Genomic DNA, 23,346 nt, shown 5'->3' with positions numbered 1-23,346 from the left:
TCCTGTAGACGCAGGAAGTCCTGTGCTTCCGAGGGCAGTTCCTGTTGTTCAGGATGACTGACCTCATCCCTCGCTCTCTTGAAACATACAATAGACAGTGTAAACACAAAACCACTGAACGTATGGTGTGAGGACTCACCATTTTATACAAACTTAAAAGCAAAAAAAAAAAAAAACTTTTCTGTATGTCAGTCAGGACCAGAGAAAGCACTTTGGCAGCTCCCCTGAAAGCCTGTCTTCTGCGCTGTTCTATGTTTATTTTTTTTTTTAAATGAAGACTTCTTTTAAGTCAACAAATTCACACCCATCTGTCTCAAACTTCATTCAATGAAAAACGTTGCCTAACCCTGTGGAACAATGTATTATTTCTTATTATAAATATATGAATATGTATGTTTGTATGTATGTATGTATCTATATGTACAGTATGTAAGTATGTATGAGTTGTGTATTCGTATGAAATGTCTTGTGCAATAGCCATGTGTGTCTAGTAGCACGCTGTGTTGACTTGGTACAATTTTAAACACTAATAGAGGTACATAAACATTTTTTGTCCTTTTTTATAAAATAAATGGAATTTAAAAACATGCATTGCCTTATTTGTTTTCTATACTAGGTAATACATTCACATGTAATAGTGGGGATGAGGACAATATTTTATTCTATCACCAGTACTCATGTGACTTTTTTTTTAGTATGATTTAAAGAATCATTCAATCAAGTAGAAACGCAGCAAAGGACCCAACTCGCCTCAACATGAAAGCTATATGCAAAGCAGTCTTGACCGGCTCCCTCTAGGCCTTGAATTCTGACAAACAGCCGTTCCTTTGCCAGACGCGGGGGAGCGTAGGAGTGCAGATGTGTAGGGGGCAAGTGTGTGGGTGGGGTAGGAGGAAAGGGGTCTCTGACGGGGTGATGAATAGGAGTGGCAGTGTGGGAAAGGCGTGTTTTTTGGAGGCTGAGTGGAGCTGGATGACCACAGGTCTTGGCCTAAGGAGAGATTCGGGGCCAAGGAGAAAAGCGAGGAAGAGGGCCTTGGGAGTCTGGCCTGGTTGCTGTCAGATGTCCAGGATTCCTGGGTGGGAACGCTGACTGGAACGGCCCTGGGAGACAGTACTCCTGGGAATCCTGCCAACATTTTCTCGGCAGGAAGTGACATCAGCCCCACAGCAACCTGCCACAGACTAAAGCCACGCAAGAACAGCTGCGCCGTCTGTACAGCAGAGGCATGCGCTCACACACAGACACACACACACACACACACAAGGAACAAGAGAAAGAGAGGACTTAAACCAGTTAAAGTCCAGCATAGTTTGTTGTCTGGCTGACATTTGGAATGTAAGGAACTTTAATCAAAGACTGCCATCTTGTGGTCAAACCAAGTAACTAATCATTAGCCTACTGACAAGGTGTAGGCCTATCTGTATGGAAATACCATGCATTTGATGTTCAGCCACTTGAGAGATTTATACACTACTACTGTAATAATGTAGACTCCCTCTGAATTGTTTCCCACTTAATAAATACATATAACTGTTTCATACTGCTTTGAGTCAGTTATCTAAATGTTAAGGAAATACTCCGAATGATGTTCTAGTAAGTATAAGTATAGTAAGTGCTATCCGGGAAATTTGGTCTCTGCATTCATCCCAGTCTGTGAAACACACTCAGCACACACACTAATCCCGGCGCAGTGAGTTGCCTGCAACAACAGCGGCGCTCAGTGAGGGGTTAGGTGCCTTCCTCAAGGGCACTTCAGCCATGCCTACTGGTCGGGGTTCGAACCGGCAACCCTCCGGTTACAAATCTGAGGCGCTAACCAGTAGGCCATGGCTGTTCTCATAGCATAGTAGATAACTGGAACAGAACGGCAAGAACTGTATCATCCATATCTATATTTTGGGTTGCCATTTTGATTCTGTTGTTTATTTTGGTGTATCACTGAAAATAAAAATAGTACATTTACAAAAGTAAATTTGTCAGCCTAGCCTACACGTCAGATAGCAGTCTTTGGGGCAGCCGTGGCCTACTGGTTAGGGCTTCGGTCTTGTAACCAAAGGGTTGCCTGTTCGATCCCTGACCAGTAGAAAAAATGTGGGTGGGGAAAGTGGTTGAACACTGCTCTTCCACAGACACCACTGAAGTGGCCTTGAGCAAGACACCTCACTGCTCCCCGAGCGCCGCTGTAGCAGTTCACTGCTCTGGGTTAGTGTGTTCTTCACCTCACTGTGTGTTCACTGTGTGTCTCACTAATTCACGGATGGGATAAATGCAGAGACCAAATTCCTTGACTTGGCCTAGAAACCTCATTTACATTTACATTTTGGTGTAGAACGTTGTTGAAAACCTACTTTGCATGATCATCATCGTCCTACTCTACTCTTTCTGGCTATTCTTTGATATCCTACTAACAGGGGTGGACAGTAACTCAGTAAATTTACATGATTACCGTACTTAGGTATATGTTTGAGTACACTTTGAGTGCACTTTACTTGAGTATTGATATTTTTGGAAACTTTTAGTCCAACACATTTTTCAGACAGATATTGCACTTTTGACTCCGCATGAAGTACTCATTATTAAAGCACGTTAGAAGTGATTATTTAAAGGAACTATATGTAAGATTGTGGCAAAAACTGGTACTGCAATCACTTTCAAATTATTGTCGAGCGGTGTATCCCCTCCCCCTTCCCCCTGACTCGAGGTTGCCAGTCCGGATGCCAAAACACTACTGACTTCGTAATTAGTAGATAGGTGGAGGGTGGCGCCACAACATGACAAAACACAACATCAACATTAGTTGAGGGCTGCAACTTTCACTTTTTAAATGACAATATCCTGGCTGGACTACTGTTGTCAGTGATATAAGTATTTGAAATGAACATGATTTCTTAATGTCTAGTGACATATCAGGGCCATTTTATGATTTATTGAAATACATTTCTTACATAGGCTACAGTTCCTTTAAATGTGATAATGTAATAGACCTTAAAAATACTTTTTGAAATAGTTCAATTTGAACTTGGCTGTAGTAATGATGGTGACAGCAGATTCCTGATCATATCATCCTCCATGATCATGGAGAAGTTGGAATGAAATTAAATCACCTGACCTGACATTGCTAGACCTTTACATCATTAGATGGTACATAAACTAGCCTACTCATAATTGAGTGGTCCTGGTTTGTATTTGGCAGAGAAAATTATTTGTGAACACAAAATAAATCATAATATAAAGTCTATTATATTGCATGCATTTCTTAACAGTTGCAAAGTTATGAAAATAGGAAACATTTTGTTGTTGTATAAGGAACTAAAGGCCTGTTCAAGTCTTAGTGACCAACCCTATTATTGACAAAATAAACATAGGCCTACATTAAAGGAAAAATACTAGGTATAAAATAAGTATTTTAAAAACAACTTCTGTAGTCTACTTTAGCTCAAGTAGCCTTAAACTTTGACTTGACTTGATTTGAGCAAATTTTAATGGAGTCATTTTTAACAAGGTGTGTCTATAGCCTACTTTGACTTAATTAAAGGAATTGTGTATGTGTAGGCTACTTTGTCCACCTCTGCCTACTAAACAAACACATTTACATAAAGCAACTTTTCATGATACCCTGCTATCTATTTATTTATTTATTTATTTATCTTCACTGACAGCGTTTGACGACACTTCAGTTCTCCACACGACGTAACTCCAAATGTAACTAAGTACCATCGTCTGACTAATTGCTGTAAAGATGTTGACAACAAAGATAATTTACTCCCTCATAATTAGCATAATAGGTCAGAAAATACATAGGGCCAATCAAATAAAAAACAGTTGGTATGCAAGGCCTGCTCCAAAGTAATATGGTAGACCAATATATGTTTTCTTATTCTGCAGTGTTCTTGTTAGGTTTCTTCTCTGTCCTCAACTACAAAATGCTAATACAAATAATTTTGCTTTCTACAAAACCGTTGTTTCCCCCTCTGTGTCTGAGGTTTTGGTAAATTCCTCTGCATGTTTTCCTGGGTCTCAAAATCTTTGACAACCAAGGCAGTCGCTGATAAATAGTATGGGCTGTCTACTAAAAATTCCTTAAATATATCCCCACTGTCTTTTTAAAACACGATTTTATTTAAAGCTGTCGTTCGTGATTGGTCTTGGTATATTAAGATGAATTATTAAATGGAAATATAAACAGTGTTTGACATGTAGCACCCCTATGCGTCAAGTGAGTAGTACAGTCCATCGTACCTGGGTTTCCGCGCGAAAAAAGGGCCCGCGCGTTGCAGCTGCGAACCCATAAAAACCCTATCTTCCCCCCTCTGCAGTGATATTGCAGTTGGTGCCATCCTGGTTTTAACGGCGTCTTTTAATTTCTGATTTTAACCCGCTCTTATTTTTATTATCATAGTAGTTCTCCTTCGACTTGAAATGCCTACCAAGACCTCATTGCATCTACCAGAGGATGTCAGGGAACGGTATGTTTTGTGCTAGCCATAACGTTAGCTATATTTTTCCCCCTTTGAAAAGGGATTGTTGACATTTAGGCTAGTTTTCTTGTTGGCAAGTTATTTTGCTGTGGATTGGTGAAATTGTCACTCCCTTACAACGATCCTGCAACTTAGTAGCCCTTGTGTCATTACGTCAATGTTTTTCGCTAATGCTACCTACTTTATCAACTCATTTGGTCGTGATGCTACCTGTGTATTTGTCTGTCATGTAAAATGTGATTTCGTGTCATCTTAGTTCGTGACGTTAGTGTGATGTTGACCATCATTAGTCCCATTCCATGTTTGGGTTTCTGGTTAGGTCACACTGTCTGAATTTGGCGCCAAATATGTTCTAGGCTAACATGATGGATCCCCTAACGTTGGCTAACAAGAGAGCTGGCTAGATGGCGTGCTGCGTCTCAACTGCAACAAAACTGTCTAACGTGCAAATCTAAACTAAGTTCATCGGTTCACTCTGCTATCTGACGTTTTGTTAACATTAGCTACAAACGGGCAACCGGTGCACCTTAAAAGATGGCTCGGTTCCATGACTTGGAGCTTGGCTTGCTGCCGTCATACGTATCCTGCAGCATCCGCCTAGCAAAGCATGTAGGCTAACACGTTAACTGTTTGCTACTTCAAGAGAAGTGAACTCGCATCTTTAAGTTAGCCAGTATGCTAGCAAATGTTTATTCACGTTTAAACTCTCCCTAGTTTATTGGTCAGTCCCTTGAGTAGGGCAGAACTCTAGAGAGCCACGCTTTTATTATCAACTTTAGACACCTAAGCTCTAAGACTTTCTAAGTTAACGTTACATGGGAAGTGTAAATCAGTTGAACATGTCCAAGTAATAATGATGGTGCATGTGTGTGTTGTCCTTATCACGGTACAGGCTACAGGTATTGGATAAAGATGGGGATAATTTGTCAGATGAGGTAAGTGAGACCCCCCTCCCTTTGTGTCCCGCGTGTTATCAATATATAACCATGTAATTAATAATTGGACTTGACTATTTTGGACAAGTTTTGGCCTCTAACATCACAGAATATGCTCTCATCAAACTTGGATATTAATGTCAATCTTGTATATTCGTCATGATTTAAGTCTGATTTTGGTGTTACCTGGTTCTTTGTTTTGAGTGAGTGTTTGTATTTTCCCCTTAGGAGTGTGTTAAAGAGAAGCTCAGGTTATTGCAGGAGTTTCTGCTCACTGACACTCAGGACCAACTGAAAACCCTTGAGTCTCAGCTGAAGAGCAAGGAGCTGTCTGTTGTGAGTCGTCACTTTCCATGGAGATGTGTCCATTTCATTATAGTGATTGAGATGTGCAATAAACTCCCTGTGCATATACTTACAAGGCCACACAAACTAGTTCTATACCTCAGTGGGTTAATTATATACTGGGGAAAGGGCTTCCCTCTTTAAGCCCAGCACAAACTTTACTGTGGTATACCAGGGTGGGGGGAGAACATGGTACGACCGGTTTTTGTGAGAGAAATGGGCTCTTCGGCTGACTGCATTTTCCTCTCACCAGGAGGGCTACATTTCTGCTGTTAAAGCAGTGTTGAAGCAGGTGGAGTGTTTGGACAATGGAGGTCAGGGAGATGGTGTGGAGACGAATGGCCAGACCAATGGCTTCGCTGAGAATGGCAACGGCAACCACAAAAACGCGGAAGTAGAGGCTTCCATGGACACTCAGGAGGAGGGAGACTCCATGAAGTCTCTAAGTGCTCCCAAGGGCAGAGGCCGTCGGAGCAAGTCTGACTGTGAACCCAAGAGTGAGTCAAACCCCATGCGTTGCATGAGGGCTGTTTCTGGGCTCTTGTCTGCTAGAGTACTCTAGAATAGGATTTGAGGCCTGTGCCAGTTGGGAGTAGCACGCTGGGTGGTTCCATTTTCAGTATCTGACGTTTTTCCTCTCTTTAGAATCTCCAGCTGGGTCAAGAGTCACCCGAAACTCTGGAAAGCAGCCAACCATCTTATCGATGTTCTCAAGAGTGTAAGTACCTCATTTCTCAACTCTGCTTGCAAGATTTATATTGAGCAACTTCTCTTGAATTTATGACTGGACTTGAAGGTTCTTTTCCGTTCTCCTTCCTAGACCAAAGCGGAAATCTGATGAGATGGAGAATGGTGATTCTACAAATGACACTGCAGAGAAGAGTCCGGAAGGTGACTCTGAAGAGGTAAGACGCTTACCTTTTGCACCAATTCTGACTGCAGTATTAAAAAGGAAGCAACAGTGAGCGATATAATAATAAATGGAATGTTCTGTTGCAGGTCCATGAAGAGAAGCGCCTTAAATTGGAAACTGATGAAAAGTAGGTTTCAGATGCATTATGTTTGCCTGCTACATGCCAGTCGACTGAAACGTTATGTGTGCTTTGTAACAACCCTGGCTTGACTGTCTTGGCTTCTGTCTCCACAGGCCAGTCACAAGGGAGTCCACCACTGAGAACAAACCTGTGGCTCCAGCCAAGGTAATATCAGCTGCTGCAGCGCCCCCCCTCCCCCCCCTCCTCCTCCTCCTCCCGGAATTCCTCCTGTGGCTCTCAGCCTGTTAACCTGACTCTCGCCAGATGAATTTCGTTCCGCCTAGATCCACTCATCCATCTGGGATCGATCCATTGGAGTGGTGCTTCAGAAGGCTGGGCCTTATTAAAAAAATCCTTGCATGAGATTGGATAAGCCACTTGTCCGTCATCTATTGACGTGCTACTTCAACCACTCACTTCGAAGCCAACCCGTGACGCTGAGAACAGTCTCAGTCGCTTCTACGCTACGTCACATCTATGAAACTCCCGCCCTGCGTCCTGATTGGCTCTACCATACAATCTTGTGCTGAAATCACGCTCAACGGAACCGATCCCAGATGGATGTGAGTGGAGCTAGGCAGAACGAAATTCATCTGGCAAGAGTCAGGTTATCAGCCTGTAGCATCTAGGCTAAAATCTTTTCGAAGACAGAATTTCCTAGCCACTTTTCCTGTGTTTGCGTGGGGTTGCTGATGGTTCATACTTCCTTGTGTTCATGTGTGTAGACGCCACCACCTAAGTGTCCTGACTGCAGGCAGTACCTGGATGATGCCGACCTCAAGTTTTTCCAGGGAGACCCTGATGATGCTGTGAGTTTTGCTCCTCACACATGAAGCTGAACATGGCTGCATTCTGCAAATGCAATTGTTCTGTCAAGTCATTAGAATTAATCTGATGTTTGGGATGAGTACTCCTTGTATAATAAGTACTTCAGAAACTGAATAAGCAGTTGGCAGTGAATGTCCATCCCAGTTGCATATTTCCTTGAAGACGGTTGTATTTAGTTTGCGAAATAAAACTCGGTGTCCACACCCATGTTTTGACAGCTGGATGAACCGGAGATGCTTACAGATGAGCGCCTCTCCCTCTTCGACTCAAATGAGGATGGATTTGAGAGCTATGAAGAACTGCCTCAACACAAAATCACCAACTTCAGGTGGACTTTTTACTAAATACAACATGTAAACTTGTTCAATCAAAATCTGATTTGTTATTCTGTTGTATTTAGATATATTTCTTTGTTTTTATGTGTTATTTGTTTTGTATTTGCTGTTTTATTGAATTTGCTGCTCATTGAATTATCTAGCCATCCTAAACTTTCCCCACATGTACACCAGAATGTATTTTTAGCCACCTCCTATTAACTTGATCTTTATATTTTCTGACTAGTGTCTATGACAAGCGTGGTCACCTGTGTCCTTTTGACGCCGGCCTCATTGAGAAGAATGTGGAGCTGTACTTCAGCTGTGGTGTCAAGCCCATTTATGATGACAACCCTTGCATGGATGGTACGGCATGTAGCCCAGCTTCCGTGTGTGCGCGCGCATCTATAGGCCTTACTTTCAGCTTCAATGTCTAAGCATTTGCCTTTCTCTCAAAGGTGGTGTGCCTGCTAAGAAGCTGGGACCCATTAATGCTTGGTGGATCACTGGCTTTGATGGTGGAGAGAAGGCTCTTATTGGATTCACTACAGGTAATGTCATTCAGAAGTTACATGATGTAAGTGGCTGACTGCCTACCTAGTATTGCGTGTGTAATGTGCAAAACCTGCTCCATAGCAGGGGTCCCCAACCCACAGGACCTGACTAGTCTGCCGGGAGGGGAAAAAAAAATGCTATAGGAAGCAACTGCATAGGCTTTGATCGGAGTTTCTCAAACTATGAGCCTCCTCGACAAATAGATTGCTAGTCCATGGAGCCACGAATTTAAGCTAGATTATGCCTGATGCTTCTCTTAATTTGCGGCACAATTGCATGATATGGAACCGCAGACCGAAAAGAAAATAACTGGTTCCCCGATCAAGAAATACTTCTTAATTTGGCGTCATCAAATATAGAGGCGTACAATTAGGGCTAGTGGTGCCCATTCAATGTGTATGTGCGTCTGCAAGTGAAACTGACAAACTAAACCAATGGTGGGCAGGCTAGTAGCAATGATATTTAAAACGGTGAATGAAGTGGATTACTGTAACTGTCCTTGAAAACCGGATGGCCTAATTCACTGCAGGAAAAACAAAATCGCGACTTGAGACAATAGAGGTAAATATCGTAGCAAATGGCCTATGCGATGACTGCTTTAAACATGAAGGGAACGCATAATGTGGACTGTTGCGCAAAGAAATGAATAAGGGAGATCTACATCTCCATTAACCAAAAACTAGTTTTGTTAACATCTTAATTATTAACGTAAAATATCTCCATGCAGGGTAGTGTCAAGCAGTGAAGTGGTAATAACCTTATGCAGGCAGCCAATGGTCATGTCACTGAAGTTGGATAGGAAACATGGCCCTGCTTGCTCTGTTATGGTGTATTTTAAAATTCTCAGGTAGAGACCCCCGGTAATATGATCCGCACCACCTCTCAAAATACTACCATGTCCCTGCCACTGGTCTGTGTAATGAAAAAGGTTGTGAACCCCTGCACTATAGTACCTATTTCACAGTGGTTCTGAGTACTGTCTGACATGGTTGTGTCGTGTTTGTCTCCAGCCTTTGCTGACTACATCCTCATGGACCCCAGTGAGGAGTACTCTCCCATCTTTGCACTCATGCAGGAGAAGATCTACATGAGCAAGATTGTAGTGGAGTTCCTGCAGAAGAACCAAGATTGCACTTATGAAGACCTTCTCAACAGAATAGAGGTATGTGTTTATGTCATGGTTGTCATTGGTGTAGACCTCTGAAGGTTACCTCCAAAAACAACCCAAAGCTGCCATCTTTGTGCACATATGGAGATCTGGACTTGTGCTTAATTGTTTGTCTCCCCCAGACCACAGTGCCCCCTGCTGGCCTTAACTTCAACCGCTTCACGGAGGACACTCTCTTGCGCCATGCTCAGTTCGTGGTGGAACAGGTGGAGAGCTATGACGAGGCCGGCGACACTGATGAGCAGCCCATCATCGTCACGCCCTGCATGAGGGACCTCATCAAGCTGGCTGGTGTCACCCTCGGCAAGAGGTGGGTCTAGAGTGCACAGATGCGACCCCTTCCCAGCAGGCTGTAGGCAGATAATGTAGAGGGCATGACCCCCCCCCCCCCCCCACAGCAACCACAAGCACATGTTCCCCTCACACACTCCCCAACCCCTGAAACTGTCTGCTGATGCTGACCAAGGCATAGGTGCAGAGGATCTTGGTTGCTACATGCTGTAATCGGTTGTAGCAGTCAAGTTCAATGTTCAAAGACCTGAAATTTCCTCATGTAATGGAAAATTCAAAGGTGTCACCCTGCCCCCACCCAACACCCCTTAATCACATACTTTACAGTCTTGAGGAATAGCTTATCCGTGCCCTAGTTTAGACGTTTCAGTATCAAACCTTTTCCTCAGTTTGACTGCACATTTAAAAACCATCCCAAATTACACCACTTGAGATTCCCTCCGCCTTGCCCTATTGGTTCAGCAGAAGTTTAATGTCCCCACACAGTTTGATGTGGTTACTGCATCTGGGCCGTGTTAGCATTTCATTTATGTAACGAGCCGCCGGTTAGCCGGGGACATTTTGTTTTTCTCCTGCTGCTTCTTTAGCTGTGCTTCCCCCCCTCGTGTCTAACCACCCCTCTAATGTTCTTTAACGCAGCATGCTGTTGCACTGGTAGGTACCACTCTTGTTCTTGAAGTCTGTCCACCGAGCATTGTGGAGTGACTGGTCATGAGTGGGTGCATTGTTGTGGCCAGTTGTCCATGACTGTTGGTGATTGCATTAAGGCTTGTTGAACATTTAAAAGTTTGTTTTAAAATAGATACATTTTTATTCACCATGAGCAGTGTGACTGGCGTCTTAAAGAGGTGCAACAAATTTGGCTCAATGTCTCGCCTACAGTGTTTCTGTGCTGTTTTCAGAGATCATATACAGGGGTCCAAGCACTGCAATTGCCTCTGCCCTTTTAATCCTATTGTCACTGAATGATTGGATGGAGATGGTGTGCCAATTACACAGCCTTTAAAACTTCCACATGTGTGTGTGGCCCATATTTTATTGACCAAACTGATAAAACTCCAAAGTAAGCTAATCGGTGTCTTGTATAGGTCAACAACTATGGGAACTTTTTTCCAGAGGGCGATTCTGTTTTCCAAAAGTGCTTGGACCCAGCTTGTTTTCTGTTGGGTACCTGTCTCCCATTACCGTAAGGGCTCCTGTGCTTCATTGTGGCCTGGTGATCGTCATCTCTACCTGCATGGCTCCCTGTTCCTCTTCAACTAGACGTTTGTGTTTTCATTGGACGCTATGTGGTGCAGTGTGGGTACTGAATACTGATACCGAAGCCTTGCCCTTCCTCTTTCTAGGAGAGCTGCCAGAAGACAGGCCATCCGCCACCCCACCAAGATCGAAAAGGACCTCAAGGGCCCCACCAAAGCCACCACCACCAAGCTGGTCTACCAGATCTTCGACACCTTCTTCTCGGACCAGATCGACCAGAACGATAAAGAGGGCGGCGGGGTGAAAAGGCAGCGCTGTGGCGTGTGTGAGGTGTGTTGCTTTGCCTCAAATCCACCTGCATGTTCTTAAAGCCCCATCAGAGTGTTTTTAAAAAAAAAAAAAAAAAAAAAAAAAATTAACCAGTAACTCGGTAATTGCTGTGTTTGCAGGCTCTTATGAGCTAACAAGGACTACATGTAGCTTTTGGCTAGTATTATAAATGCTACAGAGCAAAGTATTTACATGAAGGCACACATTTTGGGTTTATACAGCACTGGAAAAAAAATTAAGTGATTTCCTTTGAACTTTTTTTTTTTTTTTTTTTTTTTTTTTTTGCATTCAGGTGTGCCAGTCCCCAGACTGTGGCAAGTGCTCTGCCTGTAAAGACATGCTCAAGTTTGGGGGCAGTGGCCGCAGCAAGCAGGCCTGTCAGAAGAGAAGGTGAGCATAGTCTTTACTCTGCCTCTTCGTGTGTGTTGGCCTGCCCCTGCATGTGTGCGTGGGCCCTGGCTGTGAGGTTTGCTAGCTCAGAGTGCACTAATGAGCTCAGACTGGGCAGTGGGGCGTGTTTGCGAAGTGAGTAATGGAATGACGTCCACTCACTCCCCCAGCAGCTTGTCTCCATCTGGACTGCAGTTCTGCCTTGCAAAACTGCTTTCCAAGTTACACTTTTTTTCTTTTTTCTATTTGATGTGTCCTACGCCTGGGTGAGTTTGTGTGTCTGTGTGTGGTTTAAATGTGTTTCTGTGTGTGTAGATGTCCCAATCTAGCTGTGAAGGAGGCGGAGGAGGATGAGAACATCGAGGAGGAGGATGTTCTGCCCCTGCTGAAGCCCGCCGCCAAGGTCACGTCTCAGTGCAAGAAGAAAAAAAAGAGCCAGAGCAAGAAGTCCTGGGTCGGAGAGCCAGTCAAGGTAAACACACACGCGTCGCACGCTTGGCTTTCACCTTGGCATACACCCTGTGCCAACTGTAACACATCCCATTGGCCAATAGAGATAGACCTGTGTGCTGTGTTTTTTGGCAGGTGGAGGGCAAGAAGAAATACTACATGAAGGTGTGTGTGGATGATGAGGTGCTGGAGGTGGGAGACTGTGTGTCTGTCAGTCCTGATGACCCGTCCAGGCCTCTCTTCCTGGCCAGGTATGACCTCGGACCCCAGCTCGAGCCACTTAGTTCATGAAATGTTATTTTTCAAGTATGTCCTCAGTTAATGTACCAGTCATAAATTACCTCCCTTTATTTATGCAATTATTTATTTAAAATTGCTGTTAAATACAATAACCATTTACTTATCTACGGTGTTGGGCATCAATAAGCCTGCACTGAATTATATTTTGGCTTGTAGACTTTCTAACAGCAATGGGGAAAATTTAGACCTTGTGCCAAGTTAATGCCAAAGTGGTAATCCATGTTTAAAGAAAGTGCAAAGTCTTGGTATATGTACAGTCGTTTCCTGTGGTCAAGGCTTATAACGCTTGATTTAATGCTGCCAGGATCACAGCCATGTGGGAGGCGGACGAGAAGATGTTCCACGCTCACTGGTTCTCCCGTGGTACTGAGACCATTCTGGGCGAGACCTCAGACCCCCTGGAACTCTTCCTGGTGGATGAGTGTGAGGACATGAACCTGAGCTACATCCACGGAAAGGTCAATGTGACCTATAAAGCACCTTCCGACAACTGGTTCATGGAGGTAGGTCCAATCCACAGCCTCAAGCGTAACTTCTGTGTTCCTAAGCAACCCTGGCAATTTAATACGCTCGCATTGCGCTTTAAAAGTTCAACGCTCAGCTTCAATGCTGCTAAACCATAGAGAACAAGTACAGTTTGGGCTGAGGAAGGCAGTCTCCGTTTGAATAGCTGAGCTTGACAGCCTGTACTGAGCAGCACTTAGAGGTTCCTTATGCCATATTGTGATCAATTGCTGCACGCAGGGTGGTGTGGAGGAGGTGGAGAATGCAAAGTTCATCGAGGATGATGGTGTGAGCTTCTTCTACCAGCTGTGGTACGAGCATGACTTTGCCCGTTTCGAGACCCCTCCCAAGGTTACCCCATCAGAGGACTCTAAATACAAGTGAGTGCTTATGGAACTTAGTTCCCTTACTAAGTTGGTTGTACTATTGTTCTTGAGCAGCATGTATGACCCCAGTGGTTCTCGTCTGTAGGTTCTGCGTCAGCTGCACACGGAACGCTGAGCATGTGGAGCGGCAGACTCCTTGTGCCTTGGAGCCCCTGGACGATCAGACAAGCGACAACAAAACCTTATATGCCATGGCTTGCCTGAAAGGAGACCAGTTCAGACTGGGAGATGGTGTCTACCTGCTGCCAGATTCCTTTGACTTCAGGTAAGGCATTTTGGTGTGTGTTTGAGTAGTTATCGAAAATATTAACATTGTTTTATGGAATGACCTTTCTCTTTCTAAGTGTCCATCTGCCTTTGTACTGTGTGTTTGCCGCTGATGGCATGTGTCGTTTGTCCTTCCTCCTCAGTGTCAAGGCGGCGAGCCCAGTGAAGCGCCCACACAGGAAGGAGGATGTGGACGAGGATCTGTACCCAGAGTACTACAGGAAGTCCTCCGACTACATCAAGGGCTCCAACCTGGACGCACCGGAGCCCTTCCGCATCGGCCGCATCAAGGAGATCTTTTGCACCAAGCGCAGCAACAAGACCAACACAGCAGAGGTCAAGCTGCGCCTCTACAAATTCTACAGGTGGGGTTAGCTCTGTCCACTGCCACAGGCTTTTACCGTAGTCATTTAAAAAAAAGAAGAAAAGAGAAACTGGTTGGTCACAGGTGGAGTGTTCTGTAGCCACACCCACCTACAGTAATGACAATGTGTCATTTGATTCCTTGGAAGCAAAAACTCAGTGTATTGGTTGCTGAGCTAAATGCATGTAAAATGTTATGCTAATGGAACATTCACATGATTTTACAAAGCAGAATTACAACATTTCATTTAGAAGACAATTGCCACGTTTTAATGCAAAATCTTTTCGTCCCAGGCCAGAGAACACTCACAAGGGAGCCAAGGCTGGCTACCACACGGACATCAACCAGTTGTACTGGAGCGATGAGGAGGTGACCGTGGACATGTCCGAGGTGCAGGGCCGCTGTCGGGTGGAGTACGGAGAGGACCTGGTGGAGAACCTGCAGGACTACTCCAATGGAGGTCCTGACCGCTTCTACTTCATGGAGGTGTGTACTTTTGACTGCCATGATGCTTAACCCTTCAGCAGGAAGTTTTGAACATTTTAATAGAATATTCTGCTCTGCAACAATGTAAGGTTCTAAAATTCCATCTTGAATTCAATGAACCAGGATTCTTTAGAACGATCAATTTCCAACTTTCTAGTCACACCGGTGTGACTGTACCAGTTTAAGGATTAATCTCAGTCTATGTATTGGAGGGTCATGTAGTAATATGTTGCGATGTAGCACCGTTTTGTTACACGAATGCAATTGTGATTAATTTTCAACACTACTATTCTGTTGCCAGGCCTACAATGCAAAGGCCAAGAACTTTGAAGATCCACCCAACCATGCTCGCTCGGTGGTTAACAAGGGCAAGGGAAAAGGCAAGGGCAAAGGTAGGACTGCATTCTCTGCCCAATCACAAAGGTCCCTTGTACCTTGGATGATATCAGAGCCGGATCACTCCCTATTAACTTCATTGTACCTGCAATCTGTTGCAGTTCTGCTAGGGGCTATCACGAATAAGTGCAAAAACAATGGGGTTCTATGGAGCTAGACGGCTAAATTTGTCTTTCACCTGGTTGCCGTTGAGAAATCAAAGATTTGATTGTGGTTTCTGCACGCTCAATATGGATTATAGGTCAAAAGTTGAATGAACGAGTAGTCACGTACTTATGATTTCTTACAGGTTGGGTTATTGTTGCCCACAACACTAGCTTTTTGCTAATGAATGACTTCATTTACACATTTGAAAGGCTTTTTACGGCAACATTCAAATTTCTACACACAAAATTATATCCCGAAGGGATAATTTTTTTTTTTTTTTTTTTGGGGGGTACAGCTCCTTAGATCTTCATTCTGCACTTATTCGTGAGTGCACTCACGTGGAACCAGAACAGGAAATACAACCAGTTCAGAAACCGGAAGTTTCCCGAGAGTGGCGGTTCTCCCCTTATTAGACATTCTCTGATTCACTAAAATTTGCGATTTCCAGGGAAGGGCAAAGGGAAGGCTGTTGCTGCCCAGGAGGCTGCAGACCAGGAGTCTCAGGAGCAGAAGGTCCCCAAGCTGCGCACGCTGGACGTGTTCTCTGGCTGTGGGGGTCTGTCCGAGGGATTCCACCAGGCCGGTGAGCACAAGCTCCGCTCTGCTCTCCAACTCTGAGACTTTTTTTTTTTTTTTTTTTTTTTTTAGGCCCACACAGGCCTCATTTGTTAAACATGTTTACAGGCTTTTGCCTCTGAACAATTTTGAACAAATCTTGACTCAAAAAGCAGTCATTACATTTTCTACACATTTCTTGCTATTGCCACCATCTTTAATTGCAAAAATGTTCACGGTCGATGGAAATCAGTAGTTCTAAGGGCGAGTCCCTGTCTCCCTACAGGTATCGCTGAGACTGAGTGGGCCATTGAGATGTGGGACCCGGCAGCCCAGGCCTTCCGCCTCAACAACCCGGGCACCACGGTGTTCACAGAGGACTGCAACGTGCTGCTCAAGCTGGTCATGTCTGGGGAGAAGACCAACTCTCTGGGCCAGAAGCTGCCCCAGAAGGGGGACGTGGAGATGCTGTGCGGGGGGCCTCCGTGCCAAGGCTTCAGCGGGATGAACCGCTTCAACTCACGCACATACTCCAAGTTCAAGAACTCCCTGGTGGTGTCCTATCTGAGGTGTGTGTGTTTTTTGTAATGGGTTTCCTGATATGAATTCAATGACTTTGTTTTGTTAAACTATTACATATAATCTTAAATGCCTGCTTCATCCAGAGTGTGTTGTCCCCACTTGTAGTTACTGTGATTACTACCGGCCCAAGTTCTTCCTGCTGGAGAACGTCAGGAACTTTGTGTCCTTCAAGCGCTCCATGGTCCTGAAGCTGACTCTGCGCTGCCTTGTGGAAATGGGCTACCAGTGCACATTTGGAGTACTGCAGGCAAGTCCTCCCCTTGTTCAGTGGCTATGTGGAAATATGAGGCTTTGGTCTTGTATTGTAAACATATATTTGAAGTAGTGTCCATATGTTCTAGGTCTTTCTCTGCTGGCAGGATCCAGTACCATAATATAATTTCCCCTTTACGTAGTTTGAAATATTGTGATATTTTGTTCATATTGCCAAACGATAGTTGTATTACTTGGGGGCACCTGTGCTGTTTGTAGAGTTAAGACTTGAGGTAAGGTAGCTTTTGGGCTAACCGCTCATCTCTAGAAACAATAGCTGCTCAATGCAGTAGTGTTTTAGAAGTGACCTGGTGATTGGAGGTCAGTGGTTACTCCTGAGGTTACCTGGTTGAGCCAGTGACGCTTGGTAATATACCCCTCTGCTAGGAGATGGACCTGTGTCCTAAGTATTCTTTGCCCCTGCTCATCCAGGCAGGGCAGTACGGTGTAGCCCAGACGAGGCGTAGGGCCATCATCCTGGCTGCTGCCCCAGGTCAGAAGCTTCCTCGCTACCCCGAGCCCTTACACGTTTTTGCCCCACGGGCCTGCTCCCTCAACGTGGTCGTGGGTGAGAAGAAGTTTGTGTCCAACGTCACCAGGTAAGAGTCCTGTAGCTGCTTGAGTTGTAACCTACCTCGCTTTTACCTTGTAAATGTAGATCTGGTTTCTAGGCCAAGTATACTTGCGTATACAAGGAATTTGGTCTCTGCATTTATCCCATCCTTGAATTAGTGAACACATAGCACACAGTGAGGTAAAGCATTCACTAACCCAGAGCAGTGAGCTGCCTTGCTACAGCGGCGCTCGGGGAGTAGTGAGGGGTTGGGTACCTTGCTCAAGGGCACTTCAGCCATTACCACTGGTCGGGGATTGATCCAGCAACCTTTCGGTTCCAAGCCCGAAGCCCTAACCAGTAGGCCACGACTGCTCCCTGACAGTTTATAACGCATCTGAAATGAGGGTGTAAAGGTACACTTATTCGTACCGAACCATTTAGGTGCAGGACGTTGGGTTCAATACAGATGTGTATGGAATGCAGTCTTTATTAGATTAGTCAGCCAGTTTATTGCAGCCTCTATTCATTTAACATCAAACATTTGACCCCTTTTCAAAATACTATTCCTGTTGCAAATCAGCAATTTTTAGGGTGAATTTTAGGCTAGCAGTACCCACAGGTAGAGCAGCTGAAATGTAATCATATTTGCCTGGCTAGTTCCATCATTTCTCAATGGAAATGCAATTCCTTTGCAGGGGTAATGGTGGCATCTACCGCACAATCACTGTGCGGGACACCATGTCTGACCTCCCAGAGATCCGTAACGGCGCCTCAGCCCTGGAGATCTCCTACAACGGCGAACCGCAGTCCTGGTTCCAGAGGCAAATCCGAGGCTCCCAGTACCAGCCCATCCTCAGGGACCACATATGCAAGGTAGGAGCCGTACACTCCTGCCGCTGCTGCCCAGGGCTCCTCTGGGGAGGGAAGTGTCCCAGCAATGCTAAAGGGGAATGCTGGCCATTTCACACGCAGGTCTCTGAGTACTGTAAAATGCAGCAACGAACAGAGTAGCCAGGCAGCTACAGTGCTACACTGGGGGCATGAACATGATCAACCGACAGTACTCGGTGACCTCGACACAGATCTATGTGAAAAATGGATGGAATTCTCCTTTAATGGCTTGGCCAATGGGCTATGTTAAGTTAGAAGACCATGCAAGACAAAAGAAAATGAGCTGGGCCTCCTGCAGCTGTTTTAATACATTATCCAGGCTTTAGGCTTATTGCGTTATGCATGTTTATCTGTGTAGTGAAGAGATTTTAGATGAGATGCTAGGCAACTGACTAGGTATCCCCCATCCCCAAAAAACTGACTGGGTGCAGCAGTGGGTTGTGTTTTTAGTCAAGTCTGCACCCTTCACTTGTCACCACTAGATGGGGGTTAGTCACATGGCAGTAGGTTCAGCTGGTTTGAGGGTTCTTGTAGTGAGCTCGGTTCCACTTTACTTAACAGTATCGACATAAGAGTGACATGACTCTGTCATGAACGCGTCATAAACGTTTGACATAACGCTTCCGTCATTAAGTGTCATTCATCTCCTGTTATGACAAAAAATAAGTGACATGATACTGTCAAGTAAAGTGTTACTGTGAGCTCTCTGTGTGTGTTGCTATAGGACATGAGTGCGCTGGTGGCCGCCCGCATGCGCCACATCCCCCTGGCCCCAGGCTCAGACTGGAGGGACCTACCCAACAAGGAAGTGCGTCTGACCGATGGGACCACCACCAAGAAGCTGCGCTACTCTCACTCGGACAAGAAGAACGGCAGGAGCAGCACGGGCGCGCTGAGGGGAGTGTGCAGCTGTTCTGGAGGTAGGAGGAGGGCCGCCATCAGTTGAAAGAAATGATTAAAGGGGCTCTAAGCGATGTTGTGTGTTTTTGGGCTAAAACAATTTTTTTTTTTTTATCACTTACAGTAAACATCACCTCACCATATGCTAGCAGCCTGTGTTCTGAATACACTGTAAAAAAAAAAAAAAACACATGATCTCTGGACAGCCCAGGCTCCAAAAACGGCAAGAAAGACAACCTGGCCCATAAAAACATAACTAAGTGTTCCAGCAAATCACCAACAAGATGTGTTTAGAAGAATTTTGCACGGGAGGGGGAGGGAGTAGCGAACTAGCTCTCTGTTCATGTCTTGATGTTCAAACGAAGTTACCCGGCATTGCTTAGGGGGGCCTTTAAAAAGAAACGTGTGTGTGTGTGGTCCCTTTTCCACATCATTGGTCTTTCTGCAGAACTCTGCTCATCACCACTCCTTTTGCTGCATGCAGGTGTTGCTCACTGCAAGAGCTGTGAAGTTTGCAACAATTCAGCACGTACTTCCCTTTCCCTTCTCTGCACTGGTGTGTGTGTGTGTGTGTGTGTGTGTGTGTGTGGGGTGTGTGTGTGTGCCTCTGTGACCATACAGGAACATCCTCCTTATTGCTCTGATTCCTTAAAACTAGATGGGATGTAAGAAAATGTGGGTCGGGTTTATTTCCGAGGGGAGTGTTTTGTAAAAACCTCCAAGTTGGCGTTCCTGCCTTGGAAAGGCAAAGTTCAAAGCAGCGACCCTAGTTCAACCAGTGGTTGCGTTGTCGGAAGGGGTTATTAAAAAAAAAAATCCATCAATAGCTATTTTTATCATTACCCTACCCTACTTTCTTAATGCCAGCGGTTGTAAAGCTACACAATCAGTCAAAAGCTTCATGCTCACGATTTTAACAAAATTGCAAACGGCAAACAATTGTTTCACAATGTTTCAGTTAACCAACAAACTTTAGCATAGTAACCAGCTGGCTAAACGGTGCTGTTGCAAGCTTTCCCCGCGTGGTTAGTTGTAGCTGCAATCTTTCGCCTGAGCTTTGGTAATCGGGGTTCCAATGTGTGAAAGTTATCGTCACATTTTTCCATCATCGTTTCTTAATTTCCTTCAATGACTGAAGATATTTGGTTAACGCAACCTCTGCCACTTTTCAGGTTGAGCCCAAAGGCATTTGGGAGTCAATCCCCAGCCTCTGCGGCACTCTATGAACAAGCAGGAAACCTGTTCAAAAGTATCGTCTGTTTGGCTTCGCGTAGCCAGCGGCCACTTGCTGACTTATCTGATCTGTTTGCTGTTTCTCTTCCTCCGTCATCAGGAAAGCCATGTGACCCAGCCGACAGACAGTTCAACACCCTGATCCCCTGGTGCCTGCCGCACACGGGCAACCGCCACAACCACTGGGCCGGTCTCTACGGCAGGCTGGAGTGGGACGGCTTCTTCAGCACCACGGTCACCAACCCTGAGCCCATGGGCAAGCAGGTGGGCACCGGCGAATGTTTGTTAATACTATAGAATTGCTGGTCTACTGAGCCACGAATTGGGCTATATTATGCCTGGTGCTTCTGTCTGACTTGCGGCACAATTGAATAGTGTTATGGAACCACGGACTGAAGGAAAAATAAACTAAATTCCTTGTTTCCTCGATCAAGAAATACTTAATTTGGTGTCCTCAAATAGAGGCGTACAATATAAGGGGTAGGCCTACAGGCATGCCCATGTAGGCTATGAGTCTGCAAGGGAAACCGAAAAACTGAACCACTCGTAGGTGGGCTAGAAGCAACGTCCATGAAAACAGCATAGTGATTGGATGGCCTAATTAAAAAAAATGAATCGCAAAAGGAAAAAAAACACTTGTGTCATAAATCGGGCTGTTGCACAAAGAAATTCATTGGAGATCTGCATAGCCAATATACTTTTGGTAATATCTCCATTGTTAACACAGGGCTTAGTGTTCAGGCACCATGCCTGAATTCAGGTGTGAGCTGGTATGTTTAGCCATTTTCAAATCTTATGTTCAAATCTTAATCGCACTACAGCATATGACTTCCTCATAAATGTCTAACTTCAGGCACAGACATTTTTATTGCTTTAAGCCCTGTTAACATGAGTCTCCATGCAGGGTAGTGTCAAGCAGTTAAGCGATTATGCAAGTAGCCAATGTTCACGTCACCTGAGTCAGACTGACTCTGCTTGCTCTGTAGAGGTATTTCTGCCCCTCACAAACCATGTTAAAATGGTGTATTTAACAACCAGTGTTTAAAAAAAAATTCCTGAGGAGTAATTCAAATATCAGAACTTCCCAGACCGCAGCTAATATGATCCGCACCCCCTCTCAAAGTACTACCAATGACACTGCCACCAGTCCGTCAGAAATATGACGAATGTTGTCCGGTCCTTGTAATGGAAAAAGGTTGAACTCCCAGTAGAGTTGGTGAAGTTTTGAGTTTTGTCTAGGGTAGGGAAAGGGTTGAACTAATGTGAGAAAGTGGATTCTGGGTTCTGTTCTGATCAACCTAGCTATGAGCACCAGTTGCTAATTTGTTGGAATGTTTCAACCTCAGGGCCGGGTCCTGCATCCTGAGCAGCACCGTGTTGTAAGTGTGAGGGAATGCGCCCGCTCTCAAGGATTCCCAGATACCTACCGGTTCTTCGGCAATGTTTTGGACAAACACAGACAAGTAGGTCACCTTTTTAAAAATAAACAATCCTTTGCTGTTAAGGCTTCAGTCTGCTTGTGGCCTGTCTGAGCATCTCAACCTGTCCCTTTTTAGGTTGGAAACGCTGTGCCTCCTCCACTATCCAAAGCCATCGGCCTGGAGATCAAGAAATGTGTCTTGGAGACGATAAAGGAGAATGCAACAGGTGAGATCAGAACATCTCAATTTGTTTATTTTTCTCATATTGGCTTAACTTTGCTACTCTGAATAACTTTCATTTTCATGGCATGATTACCTGTCTTTAGCGGTTATTTAAACATTTGATGTTGTATAATAATAATAATAATAATAATAATAATAATAATAATAATAATAATAATAATAATAATAATAATAATAATAAATCAATCAGTGTTCTATGGTGATATTTGAATTTCTTTGCCCTCTGTTCCCACTAGAACCTGTGAAGCAGGAGAAGATGGAGATGGAGGTCTCTGAATGAAGCTTCTACACCACACCAGGAATTGTACCATAATCAGCTGGACACTGTGGCCTGTAGCCTGGCCGTGCTGCTGCTGGCTCCCCTGTCCCTTTGTGCAGTGCCATCAAGTGATGTTTTATTGTTTTTTTAATGTGATTTTAAAAAAACGTGTATTTACAATTTGTCCACTCCATGCCAGTGTGATGAACTCTATGTAGTTTTGTTTTTGTATGTTGAAATATTTCAAATTAAAGCCCTTATTAAATGTTTCAATTCAAAATGAGTGCTTCACTCTTCTTACTCTTGATCCCTGCAGAAGTCTGTCTTTTGAAGGCTTTGCAAAATGAGCAAATTACTCATTCTTCTGAATCTTAAGATGGACGATAATAAAACATTTCAAGGAACCCAATTCTTTGGGAACTTGCCCTTTACCCCAGAATCGAATCCCATATCCACCCTTGAACTGACCCCACCTTAATATCTGCGTGCCCCTTCCATTGCTTGCAAAAAAGCCATGTGGTTGGTGGTCATATATTGGCCCACTGAAAATAATTCTGTGATGGGTTTTATAATGGGGAGTAAAGGGGCAAATACAGAACAGTACTCAATGTAAAAGTGCACACTTGAACAGCACAATAACTTACCTGAAGTCTATTTGTAGTGCTAAGCCTGAGACTGGTGCAGAGAACAGTGGTGGTCAGTTTTCTCTAAGTGAGGTAAACTGATGTGATTGCATTTTGAATAGAAGTGTTTTCCCAATAATAGATTTCACTTTTTGAACAGTGTCTATACGATTTCTTACATTAGTGTTTTGCAACAGGAGTTTGCAATTCCGCGACAATGTGCAAATTTGTTAACGCTATGGTTAGTGTTCATGGTATGTATGCTACGATAAGTTTGAGGCTTTAGTCTAAGCATTGGGCAAAAACTATACGCATTTGTTTTTAGTGTTGACATTTCTCCTACTTTTTTAAACTGAATGAAATAAGTTGAATCTAAACACTTGCCATTTTAACTTTAAATCACTGAACTAATATTTAGTTGCATAAGCATTGTTGATAACTGCATATTTATTGCAACCAATTTTTGGCAAACTTAACAGGTATTTCTGCCCAGGATGAACAAAGTATCCACATACCGTCTTCACGGATCCTGTGTTTAACAATGGTGTAGGCCCTATATATTGTATACCAGGGATCAATACATCAAAATACTTAATGTTGACATGCTGAAGAGAAAATGACCCTGAAATGTCACATCTGGTTGGCAATGCTTTGAGTGTA

The 23,346-nt window shown here is 44.3% G+C and overlaps 1 protein-coding gene across 1 annotated transcript; it reads left to right on the top strand.

Moving 5' to 3' along the window:
- The first annotated feature begins 4,266 nt into the window (after positions 1–4,266).
- Positions 4,267–22,343, top strand: dnmt1 (DNA (cytosine-5-)-methyltransferase 1). The gene is made up of 34 exons (XM_042086345.1): positions 4,267–4,469; positions 5,374–5,416; positions 5,645–5,752; positions 6,015–6,258; positions 6,407–6,479; positions 6,582–6,666; positions 6,761–6,801; positions 6,909–6,960; positions 7,521–7,604; positions 7,842–7,951; positions 8,185–8,303; positions 8,396–8,488; positions 9,503–9,654; positions 9,783–9,970; positions 11,298–11,481; positions 11,774–11,871; positions 12,187–12,343; positions 12,457–12,572; positions 12,926–13,124; positions 13,366–13,505; positions 13,597–13,776; positions 13,922–14,143; positions 14,436–14,628; positions 14,930–15,020; positions 15,620–15,754; positions 16,013–16,295; positions 16,414–16,555; positions 16,993–17,159; positions 17,812–17,989; positions 18,732–18,927; positions 20,241–20,404; positions 21,487–21,603; positions 21,697–21,787; positions 22,041–22,343. The coding sequence occupies exons 1-34, from the start codon at positions 4,423–4,425 to the stop codon at positions 22,082–22,084; spliced, it is 4,536 nt and encodes a 1,511-aa protein (XP_041942279.1). The 5' UTR covers positions 4,267–4,422; the 3' UTR covers positions 22,085–22,343.
- Positions 22,344–23,346: the final 1,003 nt, after the last annotated feature.

The sequence above is a fragment of the Alosa sapidissima genome, chromosome 3 (assembly GCF_018492685.1).
Source record: "Alosa sapidissima isolate fAloSap1 chromosome 3, fAloSap1.pri, whole genome shotgun sequence".
Classification (NCBI taxonomy): domain Eukaryota; kingdom Metazoa; phylum Chordata; class Actinopteri; order Clupeiformes; family Clupeidae; genus Alosa; species Alosa sapidissima.
Note: the sequence above shows the minus strand (reverse complement) of the source record. Positions and strands in the feature narration are given on the sequence as shown.

Excerpts from the sequence above, each read along its gene's own strand:
- dnmt1 (XM_042086345.1), top strand. The coding sequence starts at position 4,423 with ATGCCTACCAAGACCTCATTGCATCTACCAGAGGATGTCAGGGAACG. Across the intron at positions 13,777-13,921 it reads CCAGATTCCTTTGACTTCAG|TGTCAAGGCGGCGAGCCCAG; the intron begins GTAAGGCATTTT and ends CTTCCTCCTCAG. Across the intron at positions 17,990-18,731 it reads TCAGGGACCACATATGCAAG|GACATGAGTGCGCTGGTGGC; the intron begins GTAGGAGCCGTA and ends GTGTTGCTATAG.